We start from the raw sequence: 26688 nt of genomic DNA on the forward strand, positions 1-26688 counted from the left end.
AGCCTGGGATGGTACCTGAGCCGCAGGGGAAGGTGGGGGGTCCCTGTTCTTGGAGCTGGTTAAGCCCCTACACGCTAATGGTCACACCATCCGGCCCGCCTGGGGCCCTCACCTGCACCACCATGAGGGTCTTGCTGTCCCCGCTGAGCGAGTCCTGCAGCAGGTAGGTGAGCTTGGAGTTGCGGAAGGGCACGTGGCCCTGGCGGGAACGCAGGGCGGCAATGACGTCCCCCAGGGCCGACAGCGACTTGTTGATGTGCTGTGCCTCCCGCAGGCGGCTGCCCTCGGCCCCCGACTTGCCCACGCGCTCCGAGCCGGCCAAGTCCACCAGGTTCAGCTTCCCTGCGGGCAGGGTGCTGGGCAGGTCAAGGCTGCCCCGGGAGAGGCGGGGGTGGGGGTGGGGGAACGGGGGTGGCTCAGGCCAGGCGGCTGGGGCCCTCACTCACCCGTGGTGCGGAGACCGGTGCTGCCGTCCACGCCGTGCACCGTCACGATGAGCAGCGCATGCGAGCGCGAGCTGTGCTCGTTCAGGTTGGTGAACTCCGTGGTGCGGTTGGTGTGGCCGAACTCGAACACCTGGGGCCCGGGGAGGGCAGAGAGAGGCACAGGGTTTGGAGTGGGGTCTTCAGGATCAACTGTCCCTGAGTACCCCTGTGAGGGGGCGGCACCCTCTGCCTCGTCCAGGGGAGGAAACAGGCTCAGAGAGGCCTGGGGACCTGGCAGAGCCTGCATCCGACCCCCATTCTGTCCTCCGGGGCAGCTCTGCTGTGGGCGGAGTCTCCCCAGCCTTTCCCCACCCCAGGCCCCTGCAGCCCCACACCTTGTTGATGTCCTCCACGCTCTGCACCTGGAACTCCGTCAGCCCTGGCACGTACAGCTGCCCGCTGCCGTCGGGACACAGCCGGATCTCCAGTTTCTCCTGGGGCTCCTGCCCCAGCAGGTCCCTGAGAGCAGGAAGGACGGTCACTCCCTCCTCGCAGTCTGCCCTCTGCTTGCACTGCACCCACCCCCAGCCTGGAACGTTCCCCCAACCATCACACTTCTGGAAGCCTTCCTGGACCATGGGGCTAAGCCCCTCCCCCTCCCCCTGCTCCCCCTCTGCGCTCAGTCTGCTGAAGGGCAGAGATGGAATGTTCCCCCAAAGTCCTGGGGTGCTGCTACTACTGCCCCCACGATGCACTGAGCCCCTGTGGGCAGGTCCTCCCAAGACCCCACTCTCTTCACCACCTGGTGCAGCCTGCAGGTAGGGTGAGGACACTTCAAGGGGAAAAGGAGTCCCTTCGTCTGGGTATCCCAGGTGGGCTCAGACAGCCCTCCTCCTCCTGCCTGCTAGCGTTGGGGAGGGGCCTGGGACCAGTGAATCCCCCGGGCTGAGTCAGGACATTCAGCTCCCACCTGAGGGGCTCCCACTCGAGGGCCTTCCGCCTGAGGGCCCCTCACCTGAGGACCTCGTTGTAGATCTCGGCTGCGCTGACGGTGATGGTGTACTCCCAGTCAGACGCCTTCTCCTGCACCTCGGAGAAGAGCAGCTGCAGGGCCCGCTGGTTGATGCCTGGGTTCTCAAGGGTCCCCTGCGGGCAGAATCAAGGCTCCAGTGAGCCAGGCCTCCCCCCACCACATGGGCTGGCCCATGCAGATGCGCACATGGTATCTGTGGTCCCCACCTGCTCTGGCTACCCCTCACAGGCCAGCCTCCCTGACTGAAGCTCCCCATCTGCATGCTGGTTTGCCCCCCAAAATGCCCTCCACCAGCTACAAGCAACTTCACCTCCTTGGGCCTCAGTTTCCCTGCCTTTAAAACGGCGCCACCCTGCCAGGATTGGGCCTGAGACTTAAAGCGGAGTACCAGGTGAAGCGCCTGGCCCAGGCCTGCACACACGGGCTGCTGATGGATACCTGGCCCTGGTGGGCCACCTGGGAGGGGGCACCGGGAATGTATGACATGTATGAATGTATGACAATGAGGGGCTTATTGTCAGGTAGGCCATGAGCCAGGCTCTGTGGGTAATGCAGGGGAGGCACAGGCAGAGCTGGCAAGTGAACTGGGGCCGGATGGGCTGGCTGGCCTTTCTAGAAAGAAATCTGGAGTCCTCACCTGGGCCTCCCTTATGGCACCTCCCACCCTCACTTCACTTCTGCCACTGGGGCCTCCTTGCCAGGCCTCAGTATCCTCCCCAGCACGCTCCAGATTCGTGGTCTCAGCCCTGCTGTTCCCTCTGCCTGGAGTGCTCTTCCCCATTCTCTCCGTGACTGGCTTAGGTGTCTGCACCAAAGTCACCTCCTCAGGGAGGCTTCCTCTCCCTCCAAATGCCCGATCCCTCCCTCACTGTTGGTTCCTCGTACCTGGCCGAATTTTTCTCCCTAGCACCTGACAGGACACATCCTGATTTGCCGTGTGCACTGCTGTCTCCCCACTGGTGGGCTGGCTCTGTGGGGTCAGGCACCCTGGCCACGGCTGTGCCCCAGGCCCCAGGCATGGTGCCTGATGCACAGTGGGGCTCAGCAGGGATGTATTGGAGGATGGAGGCCCCTGGTGGTCAACTCTAAGCACCCAAGACAGAGCTGGGAGCCTAGAAGGTGCTGCACACACCCCACGCCCTTCACCTCCCATCTCGCTTGGCCTGCCCCCTACTAACCCGTTTTGCCAATCCCAGAACTGAGAGAAAAGAAGGTCCAGACTGGGGGAGAAAGGACCACCATGACAGCCTTCCCAAAGGGTGCCTAACAGCCTGGGCCAGCAGGGCCCTCTCGCGCCCCTATTTGGGACAGCAGGAGACCCGCCCCCCTCCCCTACCTGGAGAATCCCACAATAACCCCCTCAAGAGCCAGGGAAATGGCTCCATTTTTATCTACAGTCAAGTTTCTTCCTCCTCTCAACCCCCCCCACTCCCAGCCACATCCCATAGAGGGGGGGCATGGCACAGGCAGGGAGATGAGGCCCTGGGAGCTGCAGGTAAGAGCTGGGCACCCGGGACTTCCCTGGTGGCGCAGTGGTTTAAGACTCCACGCTCCCAGTGCAGGGGGCCCGGGTTCGATCCCTGGTCAGGGAAATAGATCCCACACGCACGTCACAACTTTTTCACATGCCACAATTAAGGAGTTGGCGAGCCGCAACAAAGCACACTTGCCACGACTAAGGAGCCCGCCTGCTGCAACTAAGACCTGACACGGCCAAATAAATAAATAAAATATTAAAAGAAGAGCTAGGCGCCCCCACGACAACCTTCACTGGCCAGTCTCTCCCACTGCCCGGGTATCTCCTTGAGGGCCGAGATCCCCCCTCATTCATCCTGACACTCCCAGGGCCCAGCATGGCAGCCATACAACAGGAGCCCAATAAATGTGTGTGGGTGAAATGAAAGCCAATCCTGAGAGACGTCACAGCGATCTGCCCTGGACTCTGAGCCCAGGCCGAGACCCCTCTGAGGCCAGAGGTGGTTGTCAGCACACCCTCCCCTCCCCCATACCTACTGGCACCACGCAGGTGTGCTTGGGCAAGGCGCCCCCTCTGCAGGCCTGGTGCCTCAGGGCTAACACGGGTAACTATGGGCTCTGCTCCAAGGTGGTTACGAAGACCAAGTGAGGCAAAACACACCCCACGCAGAACCTCGAGACCAATGAGGGGAGCCCCCATCAATGGCAGCAAGGGGTTGGTCTTCACTCTGGATCCCTGCCCCACCCAGCGGGTACCCACCTCCATCGTGTATGTCTTGCCAGCACCCGTCTGGCCATAGGCGAAGATGCAGACGTTGAAGCCGTCGATGCAGGAGGTGATCAGGGCCTGCACCTCCTGGAACACCTGCAGAGGGGACGTGGGATGGAGGATGAAGGGCTGCCAAGGCTGCTGGGTCCAGGGCCCCCCACCAGCCACCTCCCCCTGACTGCTCCCCTCCCCTAATACGGCACCTGTTATCGTGGGCAACCAGCTCACTGTGGAGGAATTTGTGACTAATAAGTCACTTACACTAGGTGTTAGTGGGCAACCTCATTGCCGAAAGACTGAAGGGAAGTCAGGGCAGTAATTACTGCCCACCAGCACCTGAGGAAGGGGCCGCCCAGCCCAGGAACTCAGGAGCTCTCCCCCAGCTTCTCCCCCTCTCAAGGTGGGTCAGCAAATGAAGGCTGAGGAAGCATGTGCCTGGCACCTCCACGGGCCGGCTGGCCTGCCTGCCTGCCAGCCAGCAACAAAGGACAGGGGCAAAGATAAAACCCAGCATGGGGACAGGAGGGCACAGGCAAAACAGGCCTCCCGGGTTGGCCCTGGCAGAGATGAGGGAAGAGTGGATGCTGAGAACACATGGCTCGCACAGGCTGAGGGCTCCTCCCTGAGGCCTGGGGGGCAGCATGGGAGTCCCTAGGAAGACCCATGGGACTGACAGAGGAGGTGCTCCTGGCTGGAGGGGCCTGCCTGCCTCCATGCAAGCCAGGGTCCTGTGGATGGGCGGGGCCACATGACTGGGAGGGGCTGAGAGTGGGTGTGGCTGAGTATGAGAGGGGAACCACGTGAGTGGGAGAGGCCATGTTAGTGGGAGTGGCTATGAGGGTAGGAGGGGTCACATGGGTGGGATGGGCCTGAGTGGGTGTGGCTGTGAGGATGGGTGGGGCCACGTGGGTGCCATAGGCTGTGTATGGATCTGCCCTTCCTAGCAGAGGCTTCCAAAGCCCTCAGTTTACCTTCCCACCCTCTTCTCTCCTCCAGAGGTGAAGAGAGAGGGACCGTGGAGCACTGAGCTTCTCCATCCTGTCTGCCCTCCCTTATACTTATTTTTGTCCAGCTCCCAACATCTCTCTCTTTGCAGGTGAGGTGAGTCTGTCTCCCCCTCCCTCCACTGTTCTCTGTCCCTCTCCCCTCAGGGCCACACTCACATCCTGCTGTGAGGCTTTCGGGGAGAAGACCTTGTCCAGCTCAAAGGAGACGGGCTTTCCTCTGTGCAGCAAGTGAATGATGGAGTCGTCGTCGGGATCAAAGGTCACAGCATTGGTCGCCTCAGGTCCTTCCCCATCCTCTCTGGTGACTGGCCGGACACGGGCAATCACCCGGATGTTCCCTGGATTGGGTGGGGGAAGAGAGAAGGGTACAGACCAGTTCAAGACCAGACTGCCTCCACACTGGTGTCCATTGGCATCCGGAGCAGGCTAGTGGCTCAAGAGCCCCCTGCCTTCTAAGTAAGGCCCCCAAGGGCAAGGTGGCCCACAAAGATTTTATCAGTCACTCACGCTATAGTATAAATTAACGTATCAATACATTTTCTTGCTGAGCAAACCAGTTGACGGTAGGAGCCTCACCTTGGGGACATGGAGGAAAGGTCAGTTGTGGGGCTCAGACACTGCACCCAGTTTGGGTGGGATACCAAAATGGACAACTCTTTACACACCTGGACTTCAAGAGTTTCCTCACGTACACAATGAGGGGCTTGGATCCCAGCAAGCCAAGGGGCTTATTCTATCACTCTAGAAGGGCACAGTGAATGCCAGGACAGGGCTTGGGAATCAGATGGGCAGAAAGGACCAGGCAGGAGATGGGGACAGGCAACAGGGCAGCCTCAGGGGTGTCTGACGCACAGATCTGATCATGCCACCCCCTTGCTTCAAGCCTTTGGATGGGATCCCAGAGTTCCTGGAATGAAGAGAAAACTCCCCATCACGTCTAGCATGGCCCCACCTTCCCTTCACCTGCCCACTCCACCTCACAGTCCAGGCCTCAGCCCTGGTTTTACCTCCTACAGGAAGCCCCCTCGACACCCTCAACTGTCAGATACCCAGGGGCTCTCAGAGCCCCTCCCCAGCCTGGGTAAAGGGTAGTGATGGGGTTTTCTGAGTGATTAATGATCACTGTGTGCTCGCCCCCTGCTGAAGTAAGCACCATGAAGGCAGGGACAGGTTCTGTGGCGCCCAAAGCCATATCCTCAGTGTCTGGAACGGCACTTGGCACAGAGCAGGTGCTCCCTAGACCTCTGTGCCGTGAATGGGTGGTGTCTCAAGCTTGACCAGGCCCTAGATCAGAATAAGTGGCATTCTAGCCACCCACCACCCAATGCTTCAATACCCTACTCCTCCGCCACCTGGTAGCCTGCCATAGGCATTGGGCAAAGGTTTCAGAGTTGAACAGATCCAAGGTGGACCATTCACTAGCCATGCAGTTTTGAGCAAATTCCCTGTGACGTCTCTGTGCCTCGGTTTCCTTATCTACAAAGAGGGAATTACAATAGCTCCTCGATGACAGGGCACAGCTCCAAGGAGTGGTGCTGGGGGCCATGGGGAAGGACAGGATCACTTCCGAGGCAGGTCAGGGCCCCCTCCGCCAGGCACCCCCCAGCCCGCCCAGCCCGCCCAGCGGTCACCTTTCAGCCGCACGAGCTCATTGTGGCACTTCTTGCGCAGCTGCAGCTCCCGGCGGTACTTGCGCAGCAGCTCCTGGTTGTTGCTGTTGACCTCGTCGATGGCCTGGCCGATCTAGTGGGGGATGCGCAGCACCGTCAGGGGGCCAGCTCCACCCGCCTTGCTTGCTCGGCTGCTTGCCCCCTCCCCGTCCCCCCAACAGTCTGCTCACTGCCTCCTGCCCTGGACTAAGTACCTGACATGCGCTGTCACACGTCACATCTTCCCAATAACCCCTCTGGGTAGGTACTGCGAACAGGCCCATTTTACAGAGGAAGAAACTGAGCCCTAGAGAGGCTAAGCCAATCTCAAGGTTGTCCTGCTGATGAGTAAAAAGAGCCAGGACTCAGCCCTCACTCCACAGCACCAGCACTTGACTACATGATTCAGCTGGACCCAAATCCCAGCTCTACCCTGAGGATCTGGGGGACCAGAAGCAACTGGCTCAATGTATTCAAGCCTCAATTTTCTCATCTGTAAAATGGGGATAACAACATCTAACTCGTGGATTTGTAGGAGCTGGTAGGTAAAGATCTCCAAGTTACATTTCATAAGGAAAAGAAACAAGATGCAAGCCACACGTACACCTGCTCCCCTTTATTGGGTGAAAGGGAAGTGCGTGTCCATGTACATATATGTCAACAGTTTTCATCATGCTCAGAACACCCTTCGGGGGAAATGCTGGGAGACAGGCCTCCTTTGGGGACCAGGCTGGGTGGCAGAGAGAGGCCTTTCCTTTTTATCTGAATGCCCTTCTGTGAGGTGTGTACTTTCAACATGTCCGTGTATTATTGACATAATTTTTTAAAGGAGAAGAACTATTTTCGATTCCCAAAATACATGTCTCTCTACCCTGCAGAGCTGTCATACAGATTCAAGGAGCCGACGGCTATAAAAGGCTCAGCACGTAGGAGGCACTTAAGAGACATTGGCTATTCTCATACTGCACAAGTACAGCTTAAAAAAATTAAACCTAACAGATCTAAGGATATGTGTAGCATGTTTGAGATACAAAGATATGCATAGCACGTATGGGATATAAAGATATATGTGACGTGTTTGGTTTATACCCAAATACCTGCTCTTGACCAGACTGGTTTTCAAATGTTTTTTGAAACATTTGAAAAACATTTTTTGAAATGTTTTTTGAAACATTTTTCAAACTGTTTTTCAGGTGGAGGGCCCCCTGCCTCTTGGGAGGGGTGGCTTGTGAAGGGGTGTATGTGGAGGGTTTCTTGGGAAATAGTCCAAGGAGTCTTCTCAGCAAAGGGGCCTGGCCTGAGGTGTCATAAGCATCAAATACATCCAGTCCTTGGCCTTAAGTTGGGGTCCCCCATAGGGGGTCTGTGGAGAGTCTCACTTTTTTTCCAGCTCCTTCGCTGGAATCCACACACAGCTGCCACCTGGGGGCTTTGTCTGAGTTTGGGAAGGGCGCGCTGGGTGGCTGCTGCGTCTGCCCAGGGGCTCCAAGGCTTCTCCCAGCCCCGCCCCACCATGGGCTGCACTCACCTCGGCCTTGACGCTCTTGAGGGCCTCCTGCAGCAGCAGCGGGAAGCCGCGCACCTGACGCTTGAGCCCATTGTAGTCGTTGGTCAGGGTCCGCAGCGCTGGCTGCAGCGTCAGCAGGTTGGTCCGGACACCTATGGAGACACAAGGGGTGAGAGGCAGACGGGGTGAAGGGCGGTGGCGTGGGGCAGGCTAGAGCCCGGCTGGACGGCTCACCTGCCAGGTTCTCGTGCACAGCCTTCATCTCCACCTGGGCTCTGGCAAAGGCCTCCTCGATGGCCCGGTTCTTGTCCTCCTCCAGGGACTGCATCTCCTCCAGCATCTGCCCATGCGCCCGCTCCAGCTCCGACTCGTACATGGCGATCTGAGGCCAGGGCCAGAAGCTTAGTGCCGTGCGCCACGCAGAGAAAGAAGCCCCGCCCCTCACGCCTTGCACATGTGAACACACACACAGGTGGGGTAGGACGGCCGTCTCTCTCCCTGAAAGGGCTGGGAGCTCCGTGCAGCTACTTCCCGGCATCAGCCCAGCACCAACCTGGGTCCCGGCACATAACACAGGTCACAAGCCACAGGCCCCAGGAGAGCAGGGGAAAGCATTTGTTATGATACTGACTAGAGCACCCTTCCAAGAGCGTGTGTGCCGGGCCCTGAGCGAATCTTGTGATTAGGTCAAGCCCCACTGGGAGGTGGGTTCTGCGATCAGATCATTTTACAGATGAGGAAACAGAAACCTGCCCTTGGTCACACGGCCAGCGGGGAGAGGAGGGACTGAAACCCAGGCCTGTCGAACCCCAAGTGCGCAGCCGCTGCACCGTGCCAGAGGCCAGCGGTCTCCGGTGCTGGGGCCCGGCGTGCACACGCTGCCCCGACAGACATGCACACCTGCGCCCGGAGCTGCGCGGTCAGCTGATGCGAGCTCTGCAGCTGTTGCTCCATCTCCTTCAGCACCTGCCTCTGCATGGCCACCTGCTCCTGCAGGTGCTGGTTCCGGGCCTGGGTCTCACTGAGGGCCTGCCTGGTCTTGGACGACTCCACCTCCACCGTCTTCATGACATACTGTGAGGGGAGGGAGGGGTGGGTGCATGGAGGTGCGTGGGTGCCTTGACCTTACCCTGGGACCCTGGGGGGACCCTCAGGAACATCCCACCAACGGCCTGCAAAATAAACTAGAGGAGCCCCGAGATCTGGGCTTTCCAGAAAGCTGCAAGGGCCTCCTGGAATCTTCTCATCTTAATGAGCCCACTAGGAGCCTGGCTGTGGCCCAAGACTGGGCCCAGAGCAGATAAGAAGGGCAAAGACGAGGGCAGAATCTAGCCATGCATCACGTCCATGCCTGGCACACAGCGGGCACCTCAAGCATCAGTTGCTGGATGCCTACATGGCCTGGCCCTGGACAGCAAGAAGGGGAAGGGGCCAGGCTGAGAGCAGATCTGGAAGGATTCCTTCAACCCCCCACACCTACTTATTCACCAAGACAAGCCCCTCCTACATCCAGCCCATCCTGGGCTCCAGGGACCAGAGTTGAGGCGTGGTCCAGGTGCGCACGGGGCACCACATGTGGTGCATGCGGTCAAGGCTCACCTTGACGGGCGGCGACTGGGCCCGCAGGCTGGCGATGGTCTCGTGGCTGTCACGCAGGCGCCGGCTGAGCCGCTCCTCCTCCTGCGCCTTCTCGGCCAGGCAGTCCTTGAGGCGCAGCTCCACCTCGGCCAGCCGGTCGGTCTTCTGCTGCACCTCCAGGTTCAGCTCTGACAGCAAGCCTTTGTTCTCCGCCACCTCCAGCTGTAGCTGGGACAGCTTGTCGCGGAGCTGGGCGCTCTCCTGCAGACAGACGGCCGTGGAGGCGCGGGGGCCCGGACAGGTGTGGGACCAGTGGGCAGGAGTCAGCGTGAGGAAGTGGGGTGACCATTGGGAATCGAGCGCCCCGGGACCACCCTGGCCCTGGGCCCACCTGGCTGTGCTCGCAGCCTGTGCAGGGCGCCGCCGGCTTGGCCCGCAGCTCCTGCAGCTCGGCCTCGCAGCGCCGCATCTCCTGCCTCAGTCGCTCATTCTCCACCATCAGCAGGTCCCGGTGCTTCTCCAAGTCGGTGCCTCCCTGCAGAGAGCCAGAGCCGGGGGGCGGGGGCATGTGGCGAGGGCAGATCAGGGGGAAGGACAGAGCGGGGAGGCAGAGACAGTGCAGGGGCAGGGGAGAGGGGAGAGGTGGGGAGACAGAGAGAAGGAGAAAAGAGAAAGAAAGGCCAGTGATGGATGGAGAGAAGAGAGGAGGGGCTCCAGAGACGATAAAGACAAAGGCAGAGGAGAGGAAGAGATGGAGGAGGGTGGTGAGACAGGAACTGCTCCCGGCTGCACCCCACCCCTTTCATTCCATTTTCCTGAGTGTGAAAGTAACAAGGAAAGTCATATTTATACACAGAGTTCACACTCCTACTTTACATCAGCAAATAAGAATTAACCTCCCTCCTGTTACGGGTCACACCACCTCATGGGCACAGTGAGTGGTGGTAAGTACATGGGGAGCATCCCCCCCCAGCCCCGTCCCGTTAGGATGGCGTGGTCGGGCTCACCAGCTCCGATCGAAGGCGGCTCACTTCCTGGGCCTGGCTTATGAGCTTCTGCTTCAGGTGTTCCACCTGCCAGCACAAAGCCGGGGCACACTGAGCCTGGATTCTCTCCTCCAGCTCACACCCAGGCCTCTCGCCCAAACCCAGAGCCCCAGTCCTCCCTGTGCTCAAGCATCAGGCCACCCCTGGGACTCTAGGTGCAAGGCACCTGGCCTGGTCCTGACAGCTCTCAGCACCCTCTCCCGTCACAGGACCAGCCAGTCTGGGCTTACAGGAGAGTCCGGGGAGCGAGTGCAGCCGAGGTGACCCCTGTGCCAGCCTGGGCCCACGCCAGGGGCAGCTCGCCGGGGGACTCAGGAGGCTGACCCTCAGGACGCCTGCCTTGCACAGGCCCCTACCCAGGTCTGAACCTACTTCTGCATTTGTCATTTAACATTCTTTTTTCTTTAAAGGGCCTCCAAAGTGTATAAACTCCAGGCACTACAAAACCTGGATCGGTCCTTGACCAGCCCCTAGAATTTTCTACTTTGAGTGGTTCCTGGTGAGTCTGTCTGTGGAGATGGGCCTGCCAGTGACCAGGGAACATCTGGGACCTGCCTCCACCCCAGCTCCCAGTCTGCCTTGCCGGAGAGCTATGGCCAGTGGAGGCTGTTAGAAAGAGAAGGGGTGTGCACCTCATCAGGAGGCAAGGGTGACCTGGTTCAACCAGAGCCCAGGGAGGGGAAACCAGCCCCAAGAGACCAGGATCCCAGGATGGCTGGCTGCCCTCCCCGCAGGCCTAGACCCTGGTTCCACATCAGCCCACCTCCAGGAAACTCTCCCCCGGGGAAATAACCCAAAATGCAGACAAAGACTTTGGCACCAGTGTTCGTCAGAGCCTGTTTGAGCTTTTTCTTGCAGAACATTCTGTGCTGATCGCACGGAACCTTGGAAAAGGTACAATGGGAGTCAGACTCCCTCTCTGGGGGATAAGGAGGTGTGGTTTGCACAAGCATTGGGCTCTTGTTACTAAACATCAGGAGACAAAGCCCACCGCCTACAGGGGCCACCAGCCAAGTAAGACAGGTGAGGGACAGTGCAAGATCCACCTGAAGGAGATGCCCAAGATCCACCTGAAGGAGATGCCCAAGATCCACCTGAAGGAGACAGAGGACTGCAACTGGGGTGGTGGGGGGGACACAGGCCCAGTGTCACCAAACTTCTGACCTTTCAAGAGAGGCCAGACATTGGGATTTTTGGGGTGTGTAAAATCTCCCCACTACCTATGGCTGAGATGTCATCAACAGTCTGTGTGCAGCACGAGCTCAGAGCCAACCGTCTTCTGGCGCTGGAGAAGGCGGCTGGACCACAAGTCAGCCTCTGCTTTTCTGAGCAAGTTGGGGGAGGAAGCGGGCCGTGGGCGCGACCCCACCTCCAAGGAAAAGGCCTGTGACACCAGCGCGGCTCACTCGTAGTTAGGGAGGCGGATTCCAAGAACACAAGACCCAGAGAGGGGTTGGGAGACCCAAGGAGACCAAGGCCTCCTGGTGGACAAGCAGGTGACTTAAGGGCTGAACCCGAGAAGGTCACCTCTGTCACCTCCACCAGCACATTCCTTCCTAGCAATGTGCTGGGCGTGGACCAGGCCAGGCAGCAAAGCCCATGCCATTTCTCTGCCCGCTCTAATACACCCTTCTTTTTTTTTTTTTTTTTTTTTTTTTTTTTTTTTTTCACGTTCTATCTATCTATCTATCTATCTATCTATTTATTTATTTATTTATTTATGAATGACTGTGTTGAGTCTTCGTTTCTGTGCGAGGGCTTTCTCTAGTTGCGGCAAGTGGGGACCACTCTTCATCGCGGTGCGCGGGCCTCTCACCATCGCGGCCTCTCCCGCCGCGGAGCACAGGCTCCAGACGCGCAGGCTCAGCAACTGTGGCTCACGGGCCCAGTTGCTCCGTGGCATGTGGGATCCTCCCAGACCAGGGCTCGAACCCGTGTCCCCTGCATTGGCAGGCAGATTCTCAACCACTGCGCCACCAGGGAAGCCCCACCCTTCTGTTAAAAGCCTGGTACACAGAGCCTCAGTTCCTTCGCCCTGGAGGGGAGTGAGGGACAGTTTGAATAAGGCAGCCTTTCATTCCTTAGTCATGAAATTGGGAATAACCTGAATGCCCAACATTAGGGGAATGGTTAGGTGGATTACAGTACATGCACTCATAGACTACTGTGTAGTCGTTACACTCATGTTTATCAGGAGTTTTAAATGATGTGGGGAAAAGCTCCTCAACATATTAAGTCAAAGAAAAAATCCAAAAACAAAATCGCATATGCAATACAAAAATGTAGAGGCCTCTGGACTACGGAATGATGTTTGACAAATTCTTTTCGATTTGCAGTAATTTTTAAGTCTCAATATATATTCCTCCTGCACTCCCCCTACCCTGAAATAGGTGGAGTCTACCTCCTTTTGAAAGGTTGGGGTTCCCCTCCTGCCTCCCCTCCCTCAGAAATCACCCCAGGAAGATCCACTTGCACGGAGCTGGTGCCCCAGACAGGCTGCTTCCTCGGCACCAGGCTGGGTGGGCTCGGACCTCGCTTGTCCCCAACGCCACTGGCACTCAGACCCGATGCAGTGAAAGTGGGGTTTCCCAGTGTTTACCTGGGAGTCAGGATGCCTGCCTGACACCTGCCTGCAGCCCAGTTCCTGTTCTCTTCTTACATCACAATCGGAACGCTGGGTGCTCCTGGCCTCTGTCTGGAATCTCTGAGGGGTGCCCCAAAAGGAGGCGGCTGCCCCATGAGGCAGGCTGGGGGCGGGGTGGAGGGATGAGGAAGAGGCTGTAAAAGACCCCTTTTGTCAGAAATGTCAGGCACTCATCATCTCCTGGCTAGTCTCGGGCAGCGGAGGAGCATGGCCCACTGACACCGCAGGGTGTCCGGTCAGGCACAAACCACCCCGTGGTGCGCGGTGCCTGCCCCCCGGCCGGCCAGCTCCACTGGGGGCTGGGAACTAAGGAGGCGTGCTGCCCAGGAGTGGGACCCTTGCCCTCCACCCCTGGGGGGTCGGCTTCGGGAGGGTCTGCAGGGGAGACAGCAGACTTCTCCCAGCCTGGGAGGGAGAACAGGCGAGTCTCTCAGGGTCCGGGAAAACAGTGAGCGCAGGAGACGGAGACAAAACCAAGTACGGGAGGAGGGCTCGGAGCAGAGACGGGGAACTGAGGGTGAACCTGACCAGAGAGCGGGGCCTTCTGCGGACGGGGCCCCTGCAGGCGCGCCCTTCACCCACCCAGTACAGCTCTGAGTCAGCGACGGTGCCTGCATCTGTACGCAAGGGGTCGGGGTTGGGGGGGACCTTCTCCATCAGCTCTTCGGGAGGTGCCCAGCACACCGGAGACACTCAGTGAGCACAGAAGTGACGGCGGGGGGGCAGCGCACTCACTCCTGAGTGCAAAGAGCCAGGTCAGAGGGGCAGGCAGGCTCCTGACCGGCTGCTGTGATGGCCCCCCGGACAGCACAAGGTCGACCCCAGGGCTGAGAAGGGACCAGGCTGGGTTTGTGCCACAGCCCTCCCCGGGCTCGGGCTCCTAGTCATCCTGAGAAACTGAGCCACAAGCCTGGTGCAGGGGGGCCCTTGAGGGAGAGGGAGCTGGGGCCTGTCTGCTGACTCGACGCAAACCCACAGTTACATCTCCCAGCAGAAGCGGGCTCAGCGGAGGGTGCAGCTGCCCTGTGCCACTCTGTGTTTTCCCAGCTGTCTGCTCCTCTCGACACAGACAACCTGCCGATTAGCCCCCAACCTCCCACCAAGCCTGGCCCTCCATCATCGGCTGTCTTCTGAGGAACGGAGGGCTCTCCCAGTGGCAAGACCAAGGCATTGCTGAGCTGGGAAGACGAGAGGGCCTGGGATCCAGACGGCCCCAAGGAAATGCAGCCCAGAGGCCTGAGGGGCAGCCCCGGGAAGCACCCCATCCTGTCCCCAACCCACTCCCCCTCCCGGGAGACCTGACTCCTGGTTACCTACCTACATGACCACTGACCAGGCCCGACTGGCTCCATCCATCCCACCCTGCCTCCACTGCTGAGTTTTCACATTTGAGTCCTTCTGCCACCAAGGGGCTTTGGGAACATGGACTCTCAGGCCAGACTGCCAGGGTTTCTAATACAGACATCACCCTACCTTGCCAGACAACCTTGGACATGTCTCAACTCCACCGTGCCTCTCCATTTCCTTAGCAGTAGAATGAGGCTACCTCACTGAGGAGGTCTGGAGGATTAAGTGAGATTACATGAGTAACATATGTAAAGTGCTTAGGACAAGGCCCAGCATGTAATAAGTCTATTACTAGAATGAAAGTCCGTGAAGACAGGGATATTTGTTGTATCAGTGCTGGACCCCCAGTGCCTAGAACGATACCTGGCATATAGTAGGCGCTCAGTAAACACATGTAGAAAGAGTGCTGACTGCGTGAGGGGCCAGGAGAAGCAGGGTCTGTGAGAGAGCGGTCAGGCAGGGGGTGGGGGAGCAGAGGTGGTGGAGGCTGGGGTGTGCTGAAGGATGCTCACTTCTGCCAAAGGCAGGAGCTGCTAATGGGCTCCAGGCAGCGCATGCCATGTGGGAATGTCAGCCCAGAGGTGCCACAACTTCCAGTATTTTATGACAAAAAAAAGGAAGTTGAGATTTTTATATGAACTTAACTAAGATTTAAATGGTGGCAACTAATTTGATCATACAATCAGGACAGTTGGAACTAATAAATTCAGCAAAGTTGCGGGATATAACATATAAAAATCAGTTGCGTTTCTACGCACTAATGCTGAACAGTCCGAAAAGGAAATTAAGACAGTAATTCCGCTTAAAATAGCATCAGAAAGAATAAAACATGTAGGAATAAACTTAACCAAGGAGACAAAAGACTTGTACACTGAAAACTACAAAATGTTGCTGTAAGAAGTTAAAGATGATACCAGTAAATGGAAACACAGCCTGCATTCATAGTCTGGAAACAGTATTGTTAAGATGTCAATACTGCCCAAAGCAATCTACAGATTCAATCCAATCTCTATCTAAATCCCGATGACATTTTTTGCAGAAATATTAGCATCCATCCTAAAATTCATATGAAATCTCAAAAGCCAAACAGCCAAAACAATCTTGAAAAAGAAGAACAAAGTTGTAGGACTCGCACTTCCTGATATCAAAACTTACTACAAAGCTACAGTAATCAAAACAGTGTGGTACTGGCATAAAGACGGACATATGGACCAACGGAATAGGAGAGAGAGCCCAGTTATAAACCCTCATGTATATGGTCAATTGATTTTTGACAGTGGTGCCAAGATTTTCAATGAGGAAAGGACAGTCTTTTCAACAAATGGTGCTGGGAAAACTGGATATCCACAAGCAAAAGAATGGATCAAAATGGATCAAAGACTGAAACATATAAGCTAAAACTATAAACCTCTTAGAAGAAAACATAAGGGAAAAGCTTCATGACATTAGATTTGGCAATGATTTCTTGATGTCAAAAGTACAGGCAATAGAAGGAAAAATAGGTAAGTTGGACTTCATCAAAAAAATTTTTGTGCATCAAAAGACTGTCAACGGAGTGTAAAGGCAACCCACAGAGTGGGAGAAACTATCTGTAAATCACATATCTGATAAGGGGCTAATATTCCGAATATATAAAGAACTCCTACAACTCAACAACAACATAAGAACCCAATTCAAAATGGGCAAAGGACTTGAACAGACATTTCTCCAAAGATTATATACACACGGCCAATTAGCACTCCCAGATGCGCAATATCACTAATCATTAGGGAAATGCTAATCAAAGCCATAATGAGATACCACTCCAAACCCATTAGGATGGCTATTATTTAAAAAAACAAAAAAGGCAACTCAGAAAATAACAAGTATTGGTAAGGATATGGAGAAACTGGAACCTTTGTGCCCTACTAGTGAGAATATAAAATGGTGCACCCAGTGTAGAAAACAATGTGGTAGATTCCTCAAAAAATTTTAAATAGAACTTCCATATGATCCAAGAATTCCACTTCTGGGCATATACCCAAAGTTATTGAAAGCAGGGTCTCAAAGAGATATCTGCACACCCATGTTCATAGCAGTATTATTCATAACAGCTAAAATGTGGGAGCAACCCAAGTGTCCATTTATGGACGAATGGATAAGCTAAGTGCGGTCTAGCCATACAATGGAATGTTACTCTGCCTTAAAAAAGGAAATCCTGCCATTTGCAACAACATGAATGAACTTGGAGAGCATTATGCTAAGTGAAATAAGCCAGACACAGAAAGACAAATACTGTGATTCCACTTATGTGTAATACCTAGAATAGCTAAATTCATAGAGACAGTAGAATGGTGGTTGCTAGCAGCTGAGGTGATGAAGAGTTAGTGTTCAATGGGGACAGAGTTTCAGTTTTGCAGGATGAAAAGAGTTCTGGAGATGGATGGTGGTGACGGTTGTACAATTATGTGATACATTAACACCCTGAACTATACACTTAAAAATGCTTAAGATGGTAAATTTTATGTTATGTGAATTCTACCACAATTTTTAAAGTGGTTAAAAAAAAAAAAAAGAAAAAAGCAGGTCAAACAAACAAGGCGCATTTGAGGGCTAGATCTAGTCTTCCAGCCTGTGGTTTCTGCTCACAATGTAAGGTTCTATGTTGAGGTGTGGGGGCAATAGGAGGAGGGGTGCAGTCTGGGTGTGCGTAACGATGGTAGGAGCCTTGGAAGCGTGAAGGCCACTGCTCCAGGGACATCCACAGAGGACAGGGGAGCTCAAGGCCACCAGCACGTGGCCTGGGGCTGCTGGGTGCCCCAGGACTGAGGACCTTTGACCCGAGTGCTCCCCACAAGGCACACAGTGAGCGCCCAGAAAATATAAACATCTCCATCTGACACATCCAAGGGGAGGCCTGAAAAGACTCCTGAAACTCTCACAAGTCCAGGTTCCAACAGGGACAATGGCAGCCCCAGTTGCTGAGTCAGCTTTGCCAGTGGGGCAGGGGGGCTTCATAAGATCATCACTTTGAACCCCCCAATCCTGTTAGGTACATACTATTATTATCGCCATTTTACAGCAAGAAAAACTGAGGTTCCAAGAGATTAAGTCATGGTTAGGCAACTTGTTCAAGGTCACCTGACCACTAAGTGGTGACCCTAGGATTGGACCTAGGATTGGAACCCCTGCAGAGCAACGTATAGAAGACCGGAAAGATCAATCTGTGTCAAACCACAGTGAGGCTGACAGGAGACCAGAGCACACAGAAGTGACACCTCACAAGGCACAGCACTTTACAGTTTACCATCCATTTTCCTGTCCAGTCCCATAATTGAGCTGCCCAATAACCACGAAGCAACATCTATTTGACCCAGTGTAGAGACTGGTAAATGAAGGCTCAGAGAGGAAGTGACTTGCTACAGCTGCACAGCCAGGGCTAGAACCCTACTCACATGATTTCAAATCCAACACCATTCCTGGTAACGATGATTGGCGGTGGTGGCAGTGGCGACACCAATAATACTGGGTCATCTCACCAGGTACTGTTATTATGTCCATTTTACAGATGAGGAAACTGAGCTGCAGAGCAGTAATTAACTAGTCCAAGGTCACACAGCTAATGAGTAGTGCCAAAGTCAGGATTTGAACCCAGCTCTAGGCCCAAGTGGTTGGCCACAGCTCTACAGAGTCAGACTCTCCAAAGAGTGGCTCAGAGACCTGGAGCTTCAGGCACATCTCCTGAGACATTTTTCAGAAAAGACCTGGCAGTCAGAAAGTTCAGGAATAAAATATGAGCAAAGACCAGGAACCATTCTGAATTCTCCAAATCATCCAGAGGCGTGGGGGTTGGGGGGAGGGGAGGGGTCAGGCATAACTGGAGAGCTGGCACTCAAGGACACCAAAAAGGCTGAGATGCTTGACCTGCAACTTCCCCTCTAAAATGTAAGTCAATTTTGCTAATTAAAGGAAAAAATGTTTCTTAAAAATTTGTTTAAAGTCACAAAAGACCATATATTGTTATTTAATTTATATGCAACGTTCAGAAAAGATAAATCTATACAAACGAAAAAAAAAAAAAAGCAGAGCAGTGGTTGCCAAGGGTTGGGGGGGAGGGGCATATGGGGAGTGACAATAGGTCTTTGTAGGGTGATAAAAATGTTCTAAAATTGGATAGTGGTGATGGCTGCATCACCAATATACTTAAGACCGTAAATTCTACACTTTAAAGGGGTGAGTTTTATGGTATGTGAATTATATCTCAGTCAAGTTCTTTAAAAAACAAAACTTGTTTCAAAAGTGAAGTGCCCGGACAAACTAAACCAAGGAAAGTCAGGGAAGGAAGACCTCTTGCCACAGGTCAGACATGTGTCCTGCAGGGAGGGCCCTAGACCAGCCCCACAGCCCCATGGGGCAGCAACTCATGCCACGTTCCAGCTACACAAGCCTTGGTTCGCCCTGATACTCATCCTGCTCCCCCTGCCACGGTCCCTTTGCACTGACTGTTCCCTCAGCTCAGAATGAATGCACTTCCCCTGCTCTGTGCCAGACCTCAGCTCCAGAGCCGCTTTCTCAGGGAGGCTGCCCCCGACCTCCCCTACAGGTCCTGATCTCCCCGACAAAGGCGCGTGGTAGAAACCCTCATTCCCTGTGTGTGTACCCGCCTGCAGAGCCCTTGTTACTCTTCCAACTTTCATAAGTGCGTGTAACAAACGTCTGTCCTCCCCTAGACTGCAGCCTCCGCGGCCAGGGCGTGCCTGTCCACCTGGGCATCCCCACTGCTCAGCTGGGTGCCTATACATACCAGGCACTCAGCAGACATCTGAGGCAGAAAGACAGGCGGGCACCGCAGGAGGCAACAGTGATACAAAGCTGGTGCGTCACACCTGCCATGAGGAGCTCCCATTAGTGGGGCAGACAGGCCCAGAGGCAGCAAACAGTGGGGTCACTGTACAAGAGGGAGACACAGGGCACTAGGGATGCCCCAAGGAGGCCCACCCAACTCAGCCAAGGACAGGTGGTCAGGACAGAGTTCTGGAGGACACACTTGTAAGCTGGAGAAATGCTGCATTTTAAAAGTGCATGAAAATAATCTGCTGCCCCTGGAACTGAGAACAAGGCACGGTATTCAGTGATGTTCCCTCGAGTAGAAGGTCCACATGCTGGGCAATCACAGAGAAAGAAACTGACCCAACCGAAGGCAGGGCTTTCCAGAGAGAGCTCAGGCCCAGGAGCTCAGGCACGGGCTCCAACGTGGGGATGGTTTGGAGGCAGGGCTGGGGATCTTGGGGAAGTGGGGAGGGTCAGACACAGGCACGAGAGACAGACACGGACAGTTAAGAGTGGGGAGCTGAGCCCCAGGAAAGGGGCCTCGGGGCCTGGGTGGTAATGGGAAGGAGGGTGAATCAGCCAGGCATGCGGAGGAAGGCTAGGGGTCAGCCCACAGGGACTGTGGAGTCCCCAGCGTCCTCCTGGCTAGCCAACAAAGGAGAAGCCCTAGAACCTTCACTTTCTAGGGCTTCCAGAGATTTGAGAGCTCCCTTCTCTCACTTGCACACACGCCAGCCTCTCATTTCCTGCCAGTTTTCCGTGGGGTGACCTCTGCAATGAGTTTGGTCCACCTGGGCTGCCCAAGCCAGGGCACCTTGGAAGATGGAGTGGACTCAGCACTGGCCTCGGGACGGGAACGTCCCTGTGCTTTCCTGCTCCGCTCATGCCTACACATGCTGCCTGTCACTTCTGGAGAGGTAGGTCCTGGCCCCTGGTAACCACAAGGAATGGGGCACATGGATGGCCAGGATGGGAGGCCCAGGCCTCTGATTCTCGCCACCTCGCCCTCTTGTGCACTCCCAAGCCAGGAGAGGAGACCCCATCTGTCCATTATGCTGGTGGTCTGGTGGGTTCCGGGTGCCCTGGGCGATGTCCTCCGACCTGCTCCACAGTCGGCAGCGGCCTCAGCCCGTCCCATCCTCCCCAGGTACCTGATTGTGCAGCTGGGTGGGTGTGGCTTGCTGATCACTGTCGCAGACAGCCAGCCTCTCCCGTAGGGCCACCAGCTCCTCCTGTAGCTGGGCTTTCTCCTCCTGCAGCTGGGACATGGCCTCCACCATCCTATGTACCACGGGGGCCGCACCTGGCGGCCCCGACAGGCTCGAGCACCTCCCGCTGCCAAAGAGCCGCCCACCTATGAGCAAAGTAGCCGCCGATCAGCAGGGCAGCAGAGGCCCCAGCCTGGCCGAGGAGAGGGGGCCCGTCATGGCAGGGGAGGGGATGCAAGCAGAGGGGACGAGGGAGCCGGGCAAGGGCTGGGGGCAGCAGCATGGGTTAGCCGGGGGCCTCCGGGGCCTGCCTCGGAGGAAGCCGCTTCAGCAGGCAGCTTCTGAGGGATGGAACTGCCTAGACCAGGACTTAGGAAAGCAGCTTCCACTGATTATTCCCCCAAAGCCTGTGTTCTAGGTCTGATGAGCAATACCCTCTCCATGGCCAGCCTGCATGGACTTGCAGCTGAGAAAGACATAGCTCTAGCAACAGCTGTTCTCTCCCCCAGAAAACACTATCCTTGGTGGAACATGATTTCTTTAAACCCCAAACCCTCTCCAGAGTACAGAAGAGAGGCGGGGGCTCCTCAGCCTGCCCCCTGCCTTCCGCAGGGAGTGGTTACCCGCACACGGAGAGGGAGCAAGTGGAGGTGTGCGTGTGCAAGGGACAGACAGACCGGGACACGGGGACAGACACAGCACGTGGGCAGGAACACAGCCAGGCGCGCTCCCAGGCGGACCCCTGCGGGATTGAGCACAGGGACCTCACAGGCAGGAGGAAGGGATAAACACAGGGGTGGGTGGCGCCTCAGCCTTCCACCGTCTTGTCACCGAGAGCAGAAGAGACACAGACAGACAGATGGAAGGACAGAGACACACAGTCAAGGCCTGTGACCTGCTAATGGGGCCTGGCATGCTTGTCACAGCTTGCTTTGATGGCCCCAAGAATGGCCACAGTCTCTGCAGGTGGCGAACGGGCAAGGAGGCGGGGCAGTGGGGCAGAGGAGAGGCTGGAAGGGCACGGATCTTCAGGCAGCCCAGTCTGGGTCCTGGCCAAAGCCTGAGAGGCAGGGCCAAGTGTCCAAGGGTGAAGCATGAAGAGTGGCATCTGCTGGCCGCGAGCCTCCACCCTAACTCAGAGCACCAGGGTGTCCGGGCTCCGCCACACTGTGTGGGCAGGACTCGGTGGCGGGGGGATCCCAGACTCTGGAAACAAAGCCACCTGCACCTGAAGTCACACAGCCCAGCTTCAACCCACAGGGAGCTGGCAAGTTGAGACAGCACAGAAGCCAAAACTGCAGCTTGGCTTTTGGACTGGGCTGGAGCGGGGGAGCGCAGATGGAGCTGATTCCAGGCTGGGCAGGACATCTCAGCGCTGGGCCCAGGAGACGTAGACAGTGAGAAGCCGCTCTCGCTCTAAAGGGAGCAGGCCACGCACACACAGACTGCCTTTTCCCTTCCTCCCAACCCTGAGGGACGGCTCCGACTCAAGGCCCTCTGGGAAGCTGGAACAGGGGCCATCGCTGGCTGGCCAGGAGCCCTGGCCGTGCGGCCTGCACGTGACACTGCATGCATGTCGCACACAGTTGGCCAAGCTTCTGCTATCTGTTCTAGAGAGAGCGAGCTCAGACGGGTGCTTCCAGGCCTGTGCACGGGGCTGCCATGGGCAGCATGTGACCAGCACAACCCTCTGCCCTCTGCAGACTGCCGTGGCGTGGCAGGAAGTGCTCTTGACTCCAGGTCCAAGAGCTGGTTCTGCCACTTCAGAGACGTGTGGGAGGGCCCCTCAGGGGCTTCCTTTGTAAAATGGGGACAGTGGTCCTTATCCAGAGGCAACCTTGGGCAAGAGCCTGGAACCCACGAGGGATGCGCAGGTGTGAGTGAGTGTCACCCAGCAGGACGTGGAAGAGCCCTTCTTGCCCGGGACACTGCTCATCTCACCCTCAGAGCCCACAGCCAGGGGAGTTCACCCTGACCGGGGCACAGTGCCCGTGTGTCAAGGGAGCCAAGAGGGGCCCGGAGAGCGCTTGCTGGGCGAGAAAAGACCTAGAGGAAGCTAAGGGACAACAGCAGAGGAGGAAGAGGTGAGATCAAAGGGGCACCTAAGGGCAGGGACTGAGGGCCCTCTGCACCCTCAGAGTAGGTCAGCTGTCAGTCCGAGTTTTCAGAAGACAGTGTTTTTCTCCGAGACCCTGCCTGGACACAGCCCCTCAAGGACACTCAGGCTCGGGGGTCCCAGCCCCGGACCCGCTGAAAAGAGTCAGTCCCCCGGACTGGAGGGATGATGCGCCCCCCTTCCACACCCCGGCCAGACCCCGACACCCGCCCCCGAATCAGTGCCGGGCCCACGGGTGAAGGCGGCTCTGGATCAACCTCAGAGAAAGGAGTGGTTCCTTCCACCTCGCAAGTTCAGACACGCAAATCAACCTCTGACAGGAAGAGGCAAACGAGAGAAAGGCCAGCTCCTTTCCCCCCTCGCTCTTGGCCTTCCCCTCGGGCTCCTTGAGGATGCACTTTCCCAGGAACGGCTGGGCTCTGGGTTCTTGCTGGGGAGCCCCACAAAGGGGGCACACAGCCTCTTCCAGAACCTTGCCAGCCTTGCCGGAGAAGAGTGGAGCCACCAGCTCCTCTTTCCCAGCCTCAACGCAGCAGAGCGAAGCCCTGTCCTAGGGACCTCTGAGTCCCTGATGGACCCACGGAGACAAAAAGAGGGGGTCAGGCCTCTCTCTGCAGGAGGTGGCGTCTTTGAGGCTGCTACCTTCACCCTGCTTTTGACAGGCGCTGGGGAAAAGACAAAAAGCGGGGAAATTCAACCCCAGCCCATGCCGGCCAAAGCTGCTTATCACCGGTGGCGCGCAGCGGCACCGGGAGGAGGGTGCCCCTGGAGTGGGGATGGGCAGGCTGCAGTCTCTGAGTTCCACGTCCAGGTGGCCACCTCCAGGGGAGGAGGACGGTGTCTGGGACAAGAGCCTCCCCTCCGACACCGGCTTTAGCCCGGGCTGTGCCGGGTCAGCGGGCAGACTTCCTTTACCTGTTTTCTCTACATTCATGGTGCCACCAGCTTCTTGGGCCTCCCGGCCCCGCCTGGGGGCCGGCGCCTGCCTCTTCAGGAGTTTCTCTTCTTTCGCCCCCTGACTCTTGCTCTCGCACCCCTTGTCCCGCAGGGCCTGCTGCCAAGACACAACCAGAATCCTCACGTGAAGCGGGGGGACTGCAGCGGGGAGGGGACCCCCCTCGAGCCTGAGGACGGTGCGCTCCCGGAGCTGGTGAGGACCTCAGACCCGGCCAGCCCATCCCTCACAGTGTGGGTGGGGACTACGAGGCCCGGAGTCTGGAAGAAAGCATGCCCAGATCTCACAGCGAGAGGGGACAGTGCGTTCTCCTGGCCCCCATCAGCAGCCAGCCCTCTGTACCAGCAAACAAGTCTCCTGGGCACTTAGGAACCCTCAGGTGAAGCTCACTCGGCTGACCTGTGAGCCCCGAGTCACCACTGCAGTGGTTTGATCGCTCAGGTGCACTGGCCCAACATTCACAGGCTTGTCCAGCCCCACCAGGCACACGGCAGTCTCAGGGCGATGCCCGCCGCCCCCCCCCCCCCACCATGATGTCAGCTGCCCTCACCTTCAGACGGCACCAGCCTGGGACTGCCAAGGAGGGGGCACACGGGTCCATATGAGCAGGGGAAGGCCATGGCCCACCCCCCGGCATGGCTATCCAGGACCGCAGGACCCTGTCTCTAGGTCAAGGAGGAGCCAAGGCAAAGAAGGCTGAGGTAGAACAGGCAAGTGAACTGGTGGGGAGATGGAGGGGAGAGGCAGAAAGAGTCTTTCATGCAGAGAAAACCACCTGCAACTCACACAGAAAGACGTCCAAGGCAAGCAGCAGAACCACATGTAAAGTGCGATTCCATTTAAGGATAATGGAAATAAAAGAGGCCTCCAAAATAAAAATCTGGGGAAATATACACTGGTTTTCTCTGAGAGGCGGGGTGATGGTGCAGGGGCTAAGAGGAGAAATATGCATCATTTAAACTTTGGGGGAGATCAAAAGAAACTTAACCGAGAGAGAGAGTGGGAAGAAAAGAAAGCCTTTACATTTCATTTTGAATCTTTTTGGCATTTGCATTTTTAACCTTGTAAGCATCTATGGTGTTCTGTTTTGTTATCTTTGATAACAGAAGTTATCTGGCAAGGCAGATTACAGACACTTTTGTGTATGTCTTTGTGCCCACCTTATTCAAAACAAAAAGACAAATGTTATGTTTAAAAAATGTTCAGAGCCTGGGTCCGGAAAGGCCTGGGTGTGAAGCCTGGCTCAGGTGAGCTGTGTGACTGTGGGCAAGTTACTTACCTTCCCTGGAGTTTCATTTCCTCATTCTTAAAACAGCAACTCCACTTTCTACTTGAGAAGGGAGGGTGGTGAGCAGTCTCTCGTATTTAGGAAAATTCCCACGACTTAATTTTGTCCCCACCCTGTGACCAACTGCCACACCAGCACGAGCAGCTCTGTCATTGGTGGCGGCAACGGGGGCAGCTGGAAGTTTCCATTTGCCGCCCAGAGCAAAGGTTACACTATTTCTGGCCTGTTGGCCAAGCCACAGGATGGGCAGACAGGCCCCCAGGGGGGTTGGGAATTTCTGCAGCCTCGAAAGGGAGCGACTCAGGTTGTAACTGCTTGAGAAGCTGGCAGGGGACCCTCTGGGTCCCCTCACTGTGTCTGGATCCCTACTTGGGCCCCACATCCGCCGCCCACCTTGAAGCCCCTATAAACAGAATGAAGCTTCAACGGCCCAGGACACAACTGTGGAGACTGGTTGCTGGCGGGAGCTTCTTAGATCCTCAGCAGACCTGCTGACCCCAGCACTCAGCGGCAACCACAGCCCAACACCCCATAATCAAAATGCAAGAACAGAGCCTCCGCCCAACTCAAGGCTGCTGGTTTCTGACCACCTCCTGATTTAACTACCAATGGCTCAAGTCATAAAAAATGGTTTCTTTAACATAAAAACAGTTTCTTTAACTGTCCCTGCAACAGGCTTTTCTCGCAGACCTTATAGATAAAAGAAGGACCATTCGGTTCCATTTTCAGATGAACCACATAAGAAGGGCTGACAAAAACCCAGAAGCGCAAGATTGTCCCTGAAGCAACAAACAAGGGGTCCATGTTCAGACCCGGCTTGGGGCCACACGAGGGAGGACAAACACAAAGGGCACATATTTCCCACAGCCCCTCCTGCCCTCCATCTGCATGTGTCCCTTCAAGGTGGCCCTCTCATGCACAATCTTTCTTGGGGGGAGGGGCCTTGGCAACACCCCCAGATAACTCTGGTCCTTCATCCTCGGCCACTATGTCAATGTTTGCGCATACATTTGTGATCATTTGATTACTCCTGGCCTCTCTGCTAGACTGCTGGGTCTATTTCTCTTCTTTGCTGTGTGCTGGCACCTAACAGAGTAGGCACTTCATAAACATCTGTTAACAAATGCATCCACTTAAAAATTGCAGAGCCTGTGTTATCCTGAAATTGCTCAAGCTATAGCTGCATGAATGCATTGGTATTTGTTTAAGGATCTCTTTGCAATCAGAAACAATACAGAGAATCAGTTAGAGAAACCCTGAAGTAGAATATTATGCAGCAGTTTAAAAGAATGAGGTAGTTCTCTATATATTGACAGGCATGAAGAAATAACCAAGACTTACTGTTGAGGGAAAGAGCTAGTCACAGAACAGAAGGTAAAAGTAAAGAATAAAAATTGTATAAATCCAATCAAGTGGTTGTACAGGAAAGATAAATAAACACCAAACTCTTAATAGTGGATTTCTCAAAGATACAGGACCACAGGAGACATTCAATTTCTAGATATTATATTCCTGCCACGTGTGAATTCTTTACACCATGTGTTATAAAGCTCATCATGTTCAGATCCCAACTTGCTGTGTGACCAGTAGCAAGTTACTTAACCTCTCTGAGCCTCCCTTACTTCATCCATAAAACTCACATAAAACAGTAACTGTGTGACTGATGTGAGACATACAATACATGCCACAAAGCCCGGTACAAAGTCAGTGTTCAATGAAGAGTAGCTATTATTATTGCTATCATGATGTATTAATTCTACAACCAAATACTACACATATATATGTAAACTTTGTCTTTTGAAAGTCACATGATAACTGACTTGCAGTGATA

The 26688-nt window shown here is 55.6% G+C and overlaps 1 protein-coding gene across 6 annotated transcripts in view; it reads right to left on the reverse strand.

Moving 5' to 3' along the window:
- The window catches only part of KIFC3 (kinesin family member C3), a 54369-nt gene that overhangs the window by 2280 nt on the left and 25401 nt on the right, over positions 1-26688 (reverse strand). For 3 of the 6 annotated variants that reach the window (XM_059905289.1, XM_059905292.1, XM_059905291.1), the window contains 15 exons: positions 23530-23668; positions 20442-20644; positions 10452-10517; positions 9836-9979; positions 9466-9705; positions 8767-8940; positions 8101-8248; positions 7888-8018; positions 6342-6453; positions 4867-5048; positions 3695-3799; positions 1441-1571; positions 821-944; positions 447-576; positions 113-342 (listed from right to left, as the gene is read on the reverse strand). In XM_059905289.1, the coding sequence (XP_059761272.1) occupies positions 113-342; positions 447-576; positions 821-944; positions 1441-1571; positions 3695-3799; positions 4867-5048; positions 6342-6453; positions 7888-8018; positions 8101-8248; positions 8767-8940; positions 9466-9705; positions 9836-9979; positions 10452-10517; positions 20442-20644; positions 23530-23668 (2259 nt within the window). The remainder of the gene's footprint in view (positions 1-112; positions 343-446; positions 577-820; positions 945-1440; positions 1572-3694; positions 3800-4866; positions 5049-6341; positions 6454-7887; positions 8019-8100; positions 8249-8766; positions 8941-9465; positions 9706-9835; positions 9980-10451; positions 10518-20441; positions 20645-23529; positions 23669-26688) is intronic. The other 3 variants (XM_059905290.1, XM_059905293.1, XM_059905294.1) reach the window with 3 other exon arrangements.

This window comes from Balaenoptera ricei, chromosome 19, assembly GCF_028023285.1.
Source record: "Balaenoptera ricei isolate mBalRic1 chromosome 19, mBalRic1.hap2, whole genome shotgun sequence".
NCBI classification, from domain to species: domain Eukaryota; kingdom Metazoa; phylum Chordata; class Mammalia; order Artiodactyla; family Balaenopteridae; genus Balaenoptera; species Balaenoptera ricei.